Raw genomic sequence first — 10,125 nt, 5'->3', positions numbered from 1 at the left:
TATTAGTATTTATACTCTTTCACAGTTACATGTACTGACCACGTTCTTTTTAATGTTATATAAGGCGCTTACTTATGTGTGGTAAATGCAGCCTGGTAGGTGTGCAATTGTTAGCATGATATACAGACGGATACTTCCGTGATGTGTAGTCCTTTTAATGTAGAGCTACCAGTCTGAAAGATGGTTTGCATTCTGTTGAGACAAGTGAATTCCGCTTATCTTGTTATTACTTTTTGTGTAGATTGTGAATGCTTCCATCACGCATTCAATGTCCACGTGTTCGTCCATCATTAAGTTGCAATCTTTCAATTTTTCTTTCATGACAAGTTGGAAAGCTACCAAGATGTATAAGGTGTAGATTGTTCTTTCGTGAAAATGGACAAGTTCACTAGATAAGCATAACTTTATAGAGCAGAATAAACTTAGAAACTGAGGTCACTGCTTATCAAACGATCCGCTTTTCTGTGCACACAAAAAAGACTAGAAATGCATTTCAAGGCAAATTAATCTGGTTTTGACTGACAGAAAGTGGTCCACAAACTATTCGCACAATATTTTGAAACCATTCATCTAAATTATTAATATTATTGTTCTTCGAATGGTCGAGGCCCTGTTTCACCTTCCACTCAATGTCACACATTTGTCCACCACACATTATTCTATCAATGTACAATCAGTTTTCATCAGTTTTGTCTGATCTGTGAAATGACACTGTACAGTTATCCAGCTTTTGAAAAAAGTTGAGCATAGTACATTTCTGATGTATTGAAAGTACAGTTAATTGCAGAATGGCAATCTTGAGAATCTGGCTTGCGTCCCTTGTCCCTATAATCAGTCTCACTTCACCACATGGCCTACCTTGCCACCCCAGCATAGCTCTATGTCATAAAGGATCGACTCATCTGTAAAGGTCACTGAGTTCAGAGATAGTTGAGTATCAAAAGATAGCATCACCGTAAGACCGAGCGTTATTAGCTAATATTTATCTTTATTTTAAAAAAAGCAGTCTACTAATCCAGGACCGCAATTGCTGCTGATGTCAAGGCTAGGAACATTACGAATTTCTTTATATCTATATGAAGCAGTGATGACGATCAGATGCGCATCGTTAACTTGACGGAGACCCAATACAGTCTATGCACCTTCCAACAACACTCTTCTGAACGCTGTACACCTTCTGGTATTAAAAAAACTAACAACAATTGATCGACTGGTGCCAATCGAAACAAGCTCGTGTAAGTGCTTTTTGTTTGATAAATGTAATACAAAAATTCAGATAATAAAAAAAAAATGCTACTAGCCTATGAAAGGTTGTTTTTACGGAAGTGAACAGTCTCAAGGAGGACATGTTCTTTGATTCCTGCGTGTGCGCGCTTTATGTTTGTTTGTTTGTTTGTTTGTTTGTTTGTTTGTTTGTTTGTTTGTTGACAAGTCGCTCTGGCTACCAGTAACTATTTTATAGTCTCCTTTCTCAATCATTTATTTTATTGTAGTGTCTTTTGGTATGCTGTGTTTTCTTACAAGTGTTTTAACTTTCCCCTCCCCAAAAAAAGTATTGCAGAATTCTGTGATGCAGTGTACGATCTTCATTGCACGTGCTTTGTAGTGATGTCTGCACCACTGTACTTACAAGACAATCTCCATTGTTTGTGGTTGGGGACGATTATGTGAAAAGTGAGGATGTACTGAAGTAGGTGGATACCCCCGAAAATTAGTCTGCATGTAAAGGAGCTAGGCTTGGGGCAAAGAGATTCACCAAGTCACTCATCATGTGGCAAAGTAGAAACCACATAATTGTGGTGCCTTTGATCTGCTGTTCTGTACTGGGAATCAGTGTTACAGTGAAACGCAGAAGAAAAGCGCACGTGCGCAAACACACACACAAAAGTAAAATGACAGTGGCACACAAGCGCTTGCACACATAAGTTGGACATAAAACCTAGAAGCATGTTCCAAGTTGACAACTGAAAAAAAAATCCAGAAACATCTGAAATCTACATTAGCAGTGGTTTTTCGAGTAATTAATGACAAATTTTACACGCAGAACACAAGAACACGTAGGACGTAGGTGTTATAAATAGTAAATATAGTAATACAGAATTTTTGGCAGGTTAAACATTTTTGACAGTCCGCTTGGCGAACCTCACTGGATGTAGGAGCAAAAAGAGGGCGTGAGAGAGATAAGTACTGCAACAAGTATTTCTGAAAAAGTATTATCTCTTTAGGCTAGATTGCTTATTTGGTCCCGAAATCAGGTTACTTTCTAGGAAAAGCTAATGACTAGAAAGATAAAAGATAATTTAACCAAGTGACTCCTGACGTCAGGGGGAGTAACACCCTTCCGTCCTCGCTATACGTGCCTACAAATATCACCTTACTCTAAAAAAAACTTGAAACTCGTGAAAGATAATTGACATTTGGACTCAGCTTTCGAATTGGCTCTCGATAAAATAATGTTAGTGTATCTATGTACAATTCTGCTTGTGAGCTCTTTCTGGGAATGGGTATGTTTCTAGGTGTGTCTCAAGAATGAAAGTTTGGATTTGGGGAAATAGTATCTTGTAAAAACAATTGCACAAATTGGATCTTTAGGTTTTTCTATGGCTTAAGTCATTGGCTTAATTTGAAATAGAATCAGTTTCACGTTTTAATACTTCTTTTAAGTATGTTCCTGTATGTGAAATAACTATAATGACTCGTTAAGAAGATATATTTTCTATTTCCACAGGTTTATAGAAAAAATAACTTCTAAAAGCTTTATAGTAGTAAATTTTTAATGTTTGGTCACCAATTATTTGCATATAGTGCTTTGCAGGTCTCAAGAATGTCTGTGGGAAAGAAAGTGCGTGTTCTTAATGATGAAGAGAAAGTTCGATTGCTACAAAAGGGACATGGTGGCTACAATGCAGAAATGCGTTCGGTAAGTTCAAAGATCAAAATGTCTGCTGTCTACATCTCATACTTCAGACAGTGAACATTGTTCTTAGGTTTAAAGATTTACGAAAATTTTACACTTGAAAGTGATTAAAAAATAACTTTATGTGCACAGAAAAAAGACTTTCACTAGATTGAAATACTTAACTACAAAATTTCATATAAAGCTTAAGGTTTAGTGGTGGACTGCTGCATTCAACTGTTAAATAGCATAGTTAAGTTTGATGATAAAACAGGCATTATCATCATTAGTAGTAGTAATAGTAGCAGTAGTCATTTAAAACATTTCCAGCCCTCTTGCAAATGCGTGTTTCAGGCTCTGGGTAAAGTAGGTGAGGTAATCAAAGTGGATGAAGATGGTGATTTGGTGGTCAAGATCAATGAACGCCAGTGGATGTTTAATCCACAATGCTGCAAGCCTGCCTCTAATGAAGATGTCAACATTTCCCTCTTCTCTGGAAGTGATGACAGCGATGCACTTACACCTGGTGAGCAGGACAGCAGTCAGAGTGGAAGGTGGTGGAGGGTTATATTATGTATCTGAACATGCTGGCAAATACAAACGTGTACAAATAATGTTTATTCTGGTTGAGAAATGTCTGAATTCTTTCCTTTTGCTCTTAGTACCTTAGTATTGGAGTGCAAAATATTTCCTATGATGTTAAATTACAAGATTTAAATTCCATAATAGATTAACCTCCCTTTAGCTACAATCCTTGAAACAATGACATATTGCCCAGTACACAGAAAGAGATCTTTCTCTTATGTATCTGCATGTGAAGATGTTTATATCCCAGTGATGTAAAAATATTCATATCTCCCAGCTGATTACTAGAGAATACTTAATCGTCAAATGTCGTGTCCTCTGTGGAAATTTAAGCAAATCAAAACCAAGAATGCAATATTCAGGAATGAGCCTCAAGTTAAATTAAAATTTGTAAATGTGTCAGCAATATTTGAAGAATCTGCTTTATTTACCAACAAAGTATTTTATCAGATCTGGGGAGAAATTTTCTAAAGCTTTTGGCAGCCATGGCAGCACAGAGGGTAACAGAGGATGTACATGTCCTCGTATTTTTTAAGGCCATTGCACAACGGGAAGAAATTCCTGCTCTGGAAATGTTGAAGAAAAATCCAAGTCTGGTTAGTGTCAGCGTCTTCCTATGGAAAAGCTTGTAATTTCTGTTAACTTTCAACTGTTGTGATTATTTGCTAAAGGTTACTTTTGGCTAGGCTGAACGACAAAATTAATTCATTTGTAAGATAGAAAAACTGTGTGTGGTGTATCTGAGGTTAAAATTCACAAGACTATAGCACAACATACTTTTAATTTAAAAAAAGTATAAAAGCCTGTAAAGCACGCTCTTTGGGAGATTTGTTTTCTTGATTCATTTAACAATATCTGGGAGTATATAAAGTTTTCTTTAAAGTAGGTAAGTAGTTTTAAAGGCAAGATGTTGCTGTGTGATATCATTCAGAAAACGTCTTTTTCTTGTTTCTCGTTTAAAAGGCAACAGAACAAGCTCAGGGACTAACTCCTCTGCATTTAGCAACCAACCGAGGATTGCTGTCCATCACACGTGCATTGATTGCTGCAGGAGCTAACATAAACAAAATAGACAAAGATGGTGATACTCCTTTGATAGCTGGCATGTAAGATGCGACCAGAGGCAAACATGCTTCCAGGAGTGGTCTTTAAGAAAACAGTTTCTCTTGTTTCTTTTGTAGCTTTTTTTGGCTTACTATCTTCACTTCCTTGCTGCTGCTGCTTTGCTGGTAGACATAGACAGTCAAATTAATATTGGAAGGTTTTATTTGTTTACTTTATTGTTGTTGAAGTGTGGATTGGTAAATGAAGAATTTTTCCAATGGATTATTGAAGATTTTCTGTATTTTATGTATAGGAGCATAAACAACTGTTATACATTTTAAAGCATTTTCCCTTTCATTCAACCTTGTACTTATCTTTCATAGATAAAATAATAAGGGCTTAAGCCTTAAGGGTTGAAATCTTCCTGTTAAAAATTGAACAAAGACAATTATACCACCTAAAATAGACTGTTGGTGAAAGCCTGATCACACTTTTAATGTTTTTTTAATTCTTCAAAGTCTTGTAACTATCCTTAAATATTTTTATTCCTTAAAAAGGGGATTCATATTAGTGTATAGCTTATTTTAAGCACTTACTGCCAAAATTCATTACTTTATTTCCTGACTTTAGATGTTACTGATTATTAAAATTCATTTGGAAAGAAGTTGAAAGACCTTTGTCCATCTTTTAACAACTGGTGTCTGATTTATCAGGAAAATTATGTCAGCAGGGTCTTCAGTCTTCAGATGATATATCTAACATCTTCTCAACCATTCATTTCCTTTGGGAGATCCCTTTTCTATGGATACATATATTATTTTATTTATTTTCTTATAAGTGAACATTCCGGTCTGGTCTGTTGCTGATTCTTTTCAGGTCCAACATTGAAGTTGCCGAATTTCTTGTAAAGGAAGGATGTGATGTCACCATAGCCAACGAGAAAGGTCAGACAGCAGGTCACATGGCCGCCATGAGAGGTTACTCCTCTTTGCTGAAGCTTATGCTAAGCAGAGGAGCTGACTTCAATGCCCAGGTAAATATGAAGTTTGCAATGGCACTTTAGACAGATCAATTTACTTTTATTAGGCCGATGTTTACAAGATAAAAGGTAGATAAATATATTTTTCTTCCATGCTATATTTAATGTTAGAATGATAGCTTGCTCGTTGATATTGATAGGAAACACTGCAGATTCTAAGCCGTTCTTGTTTATTGTATTGTAAGGATATTTTTCACCGAAAAGATACTTTCCACACTCCATTTCTAGCATGCCATCACAATTTAGAGGTCTACAGTAGGTAAGAGTTGCAGTATCTGTCAAGGCTGCAGTTATTTGACAGGATGTTGCTGGTGATACACCACTTCATGATGCTATCTTAAAGAAGGAGACATCTGCAGCTGAAGTAATAATTTCATGGCCCAAAGTTGACATCCGACGCAGAAATAAGAAGGGTCTGTCCCCACTTCACTACACTGCTCTGATAGGAGCGCCTGCGTAAGTTGGACAGATTCATCATTCATTATCATTTTCAACCTCATCAGTTCTTTAGTTACATCAAACATAGTCAAGCCAGCAAATTAAAATATGGTGCAGTCACAATTTGACGGTTAGATATAAACAAGAAATGTGTTCAGTACAGCTCAGCAACATTTTGGTTGCATGGGAGTACACAAAGACAAACAAACATGCAAAACTCAACCCACGAATCTTTGCATGTAAAAGTTTTTGGTGCAGTACCAAACTAGAATGGGGAACAACAACTGCCTGAAATAGAGACATGGATCAACATTCATCAGACTTAGGTATGAATGGCGGTGATCATGAAAAAGGCAGTTTGAATGCAGTATTTTATTTAATCGGTTCTTTTGTTCCATTAAAGTATTTATTGTGATAATATTATATAGTTATGAATTTTTACTTAGAAGCGGATTGTGGGTGTACAATATGATATGAAATACTTGTGTGCATCCTGTAGATATGCATGTGTACATATACAGTACATGTTTCAGCATAACGGAGCTGCTTCTCAACCGGGACAGAACGATAGTGGATGAACAGAAGGATGATGGCTTCACACCACTTCATATGTGTGCTCTCAAGGGTCATCATGAAGTTGTGCAAATCTTGATAGAAAAGGTTCGCATCTAAACAGTAAAACTTTATCATAGAAGTAAAAGTTTGCATTCCTTTGCAAGCCTATAATAATGAAGGTGAAATATAATTGTAGCTGTGCAATTTTGAAGATTTTAAAGAGATATTTCTTATAAACAATTCTTATAAACAACTATAATCAAAGCTGAGAAGCCTAACAACCCAAGAAATGACACTTTGTCATCGTCAGCACTAAGGAGCAGATCGTTCACATGTTCAGTACTATGGCCTTTTCTATAAGCCGACTGGAATGGACGAATGAGAGGATATCACATGTACAATAAGCTTGGATAGAACAATCTTTTCCAGGGCTTTGAAAAGGTTAGAAACTGAACTGTAATTTCTTAAACAGTTGTGATCTAAAGAGGATTTCTTTATAAGTGTCATTGTTTCTTTATAATTTACTTGTGTAAATTGAAAACTATTTTTGAAAAATTAAAGTTAAGAGAATTTGTGTCTTTTTATATTTTTATGAATGGTACGTGGCTGTATCAAGTTGTTTTGCTGTTTACAAAGGGTAAAGCCAAGCTGGACACAAGGAACAATAGAGGTCTGACACCGCTTCATGCAGCATGCTTGAAGAGTCATTTAAAAACTGTCCAGCTACTTGTTCAGAAAGGCAAATTATTTACTTTTATTACAGATTTTTCACTGCGCTTGGAAATAATACTCACTATCCTGACTGTCTGGACCTTCTCTAAGTTAGGCAGTTGTAATTTTTTAAGTTACAGCTTAGCAAGATTAGCAAAGATTGGAATAACAATCTTATGTCCAACGAATCTTTACCTTCTTTAGGACATGGAGTTAAATTAAGTTATCTTCAAACTGTGGACAAGGAGTATGGTTTGATATCCAGGATGTGGATGTCACTATGATATTAAAGAAGACATGGTCAGTTTTCACAGTCAAGATAATAGATTATTCATGCTTAATATTCTCATACTGTACTGTTGTTACTATGATGTTACTAGGAGCAGATGTAAACAGCAGAGACAACGATGGTGATACACCATTACATCTTACACTCCTTTCATCTCCGATGACTTCAATGAGACCCGGGATTCCTTTCGTTAGTCTTGTATTTCCTTTTAATATGACTGGTCAATAAAGGCTAAAACTTGTTAGTTTTATGTTTTTCTACTTTTATGAAGCAACAACAATAAAAAAAATTTAAACATTCATTTTGATGACGAGTTCTGACATTCACACTTTTACACTTGAGTGAATAATATTTGTTGGAAAAATCAAAGTTTATTATGAGCTGAAAGTATACTTTTATATTACCTGTACAGGAATTATATAATTATAATTGAAACACATTATCTTCCTTCTCCTTTCATGACTCTCTATTTTGCTTGATATCTAGTGTTTAAAAGTTTAAAAGTGTCACTAGCGACGGTTGATTGGATAAAACTGAATTATTTTAATTTCTTATTAACGATTTCCACTGTCATTGAAGACTTGTAAAGGATATAACTGTTTTATATAATTTGTTGTTGAGATCTGTTTGTCATCCTTCAAGCTTGCCTATCAACAATTTAACAGGTTTTTATTTTTATTTATATTGTGTAGCTTATGATGATGATGATGAAGATGATGGAGGAGGCAAATGTGGACGAAGATCAGTGCATTCGTGTGGCTTGTTTACTGCTTGAGAATGGCGCCGACCCCACAACTAGAAATAATAAGAGATATACACCTCTCGACCTCTGCAAAAGTGACAAAGTCAAGAGTGCTGTGGAGAAATTCATAGAAAACAGGCTGGTTTTTTTTTAATTCATCACCTGTTTATGATATCTATATGTATAGCTACAAACTAGATGTTTATGTAGAAGCTAAGATAAAGGATTTCATAGCTTGGGCTGTAAAGAAAATGACTTGGAAGCACTTCACCATCTATTACACATTACATGAGGGAGGTAAAGGTCAGCCCTTTCCTATTTGCTGTGCTGGGTGGTCAGGGGGAGTTTCCCACCACACCCAGTGTATCAAACTTTCAGTTCTAAAGGGATGTGTACTCCTTCCCCCAAGCAATTATGATAGCTGTGTTTATTTTCCCTTTTTCAACTTATTTATTTCTCATGATTGTTGGTAAGAGTTGGTAGGCTGTGGACTGATCGATGTTAAAACATTTTTGACAACAGAAGCGAAATGACTCGAGCATTAAGCGACAAGGGGACCAGCAGGGAACCTGACAAGTGTGCTACATGCCTGCAACGGGAACCAGACATCTTGTTTGTGCCCTGCGGACACCGAGTTGTTTGCAAGTCTTGTTGCGGCAACCTCTCTTTATGTCCTCATTGCAGCTCTCAAGTCAAAGTCAAGTTTGACAAAAGTAAGACAAAACATTAACCCCTTGTGGATTGAATTTTTCTATTTTGAGACAGTTCAACGTTTTTCCAAAAGTCAAGTTATTTATTATTTCAAAAGTATATTTTGAACTGCAGATATCAAAATATAAAAGCAAATTTCTATAATTGCCTATATAAAGATATCTATTGCTATTTTTCTGCTTTTTTCCAGATGGGGACAAATGTTAAGGAAATATGGTCAATATTACGAGCAGAAAATCTCGGCTGTGTTGACAAAGTATGTTACTACCTTGAGTCAGAAAGGACTATTAAGTGAAATGGGTTAATACAGAAGAAGAAAAAACCTCACCTTCAGTCTGGATCCCAACTGCTAGATTAAACATATAAAAATGCGTTTAGAAAAATCAGAAATATGAAAAGACTCCGAAATCAGAAATATAAATATATATAAAAAGACTGTTAAAGTTAAACCTGTAAAAGATAAGTCTTCATTTTAATTGCTAGATGAAACATAAAAATTCATCAAAACAAGAAAGAGTTGAATTATCTTATATTAGTATATAATTACCTTATATTACATTATTATATATCTTATCTTATTATATGAAAGGTACCTACCTTTAGTTGCAATAATTCATTGTGTTTTGCAGTAATTTGTAAAGTAAATGAGATGTATGCTGATTACATTTTTTACTTTCTCCTTCTTTCTTTTGTTTTGATCTTTAACTAAGAAGACTTGTACATGTTCTTGTGTATAAAATATATAGACCTCTAATTAAACTCGGTGCAATACCACCTGTATCGCCATATCTGTATGCACATGTATCGGCCGGGTTTGTTCAGCCTGGACAATGACAATGACAATTCTTTATTAACGAGAGGTGACAATGAGAAGGGCAAGGGAAGGTGTGAATCCTTAGCCAACAAATTGTTTCTTAAGTGCAATTCATTTTTAACTCAAAAGGTTGACGAACCGGAAAAGCATGATGCTACTCTTTACAGTGTCTGCAGATGTTTTTTAATACTTCACATCTAAAGCCTTTTCTTGTATAGGCCTAACCAGATTTATTTGTACATTAAATGTTTAGGATGGTTTGTTATTCTATGGAAATAAAGAGAGTTATTCTAGCTTATAA

At 35.5% G+C, this 10,125-nt stretch overlaps 1 protein-coding gene across 2 annotated transcripts; it reads left to right on the top strand.

The window, feature by feature from the left end:
• Nucleotides 1-4: 4 nt before the first annotated feature.
• On the top strand, nucleotides 5-10,125 carry LOC112557567 (E3 ubiquitin-protein ligase MIB2-like). 2 transcript variants are annotated; one of them, XM_025227511.1, is made up of 13 exons: nucleotides 5-1,235; nucleotides 2,816-2,920; nucleotides 3,251-3,422; nucleotides 3,932-4,077; nucleotides 4,445-4,587; nucleotides 5,402-5,558; nucleotides 5,866-6,020; nucleotides 6,536-6,662; nucleotides 7,194-7,296; nucleotides 7,649-7,746; nucleotides 8,250-8,437; nucleotides 8,822-9,012; nucleotides 9,201-10,125. In XM_025227511.1, exons 2-13 carry the CDS (start codon nucleotides 2,825-2,827, stop codon nucleotides 9,215-9,217), a joined length of 1,593 nt encoding a protein of 530 aa, XP_025083296.1. In that variant the 5' UTR covers nucleotides 5-1,235; nucleotides 2,816-2,824; the 3' UTR covers nucleotides 9,218-10,125. The 2 variants fall into 2 exon arrangements, with proteins under 2 accessions (XP_025083296.1, XP_025083295.1); XM_025227510.1 differs by lacking the exon at nucleotides 5-1,235 and adding an exon at nucleotides 2,439-2,504.

The sequence above is a fragment of the Pomacea canaliculata genome, linkage group LG2 (assembly GCF_003073045.1).
Source record: "Pomacea canaliculata isolate SZHN2017 linkage group LG2, ASM307304v1, whole genome shotgun sequence".
NCBI classification, from domain to species: domain Eukaryota; kingdom Metazoa; phylum Mollusca; class Gastropoda; order Architaenioglossa; family Ampullariidae; genus Pomacea; species Pomacea canaliculata.
The sequence above is the reverse complement of the archived record's forward strand: the minus strand, read 5'-3'. Positions and strand labels throughout refer to the sequence as shown.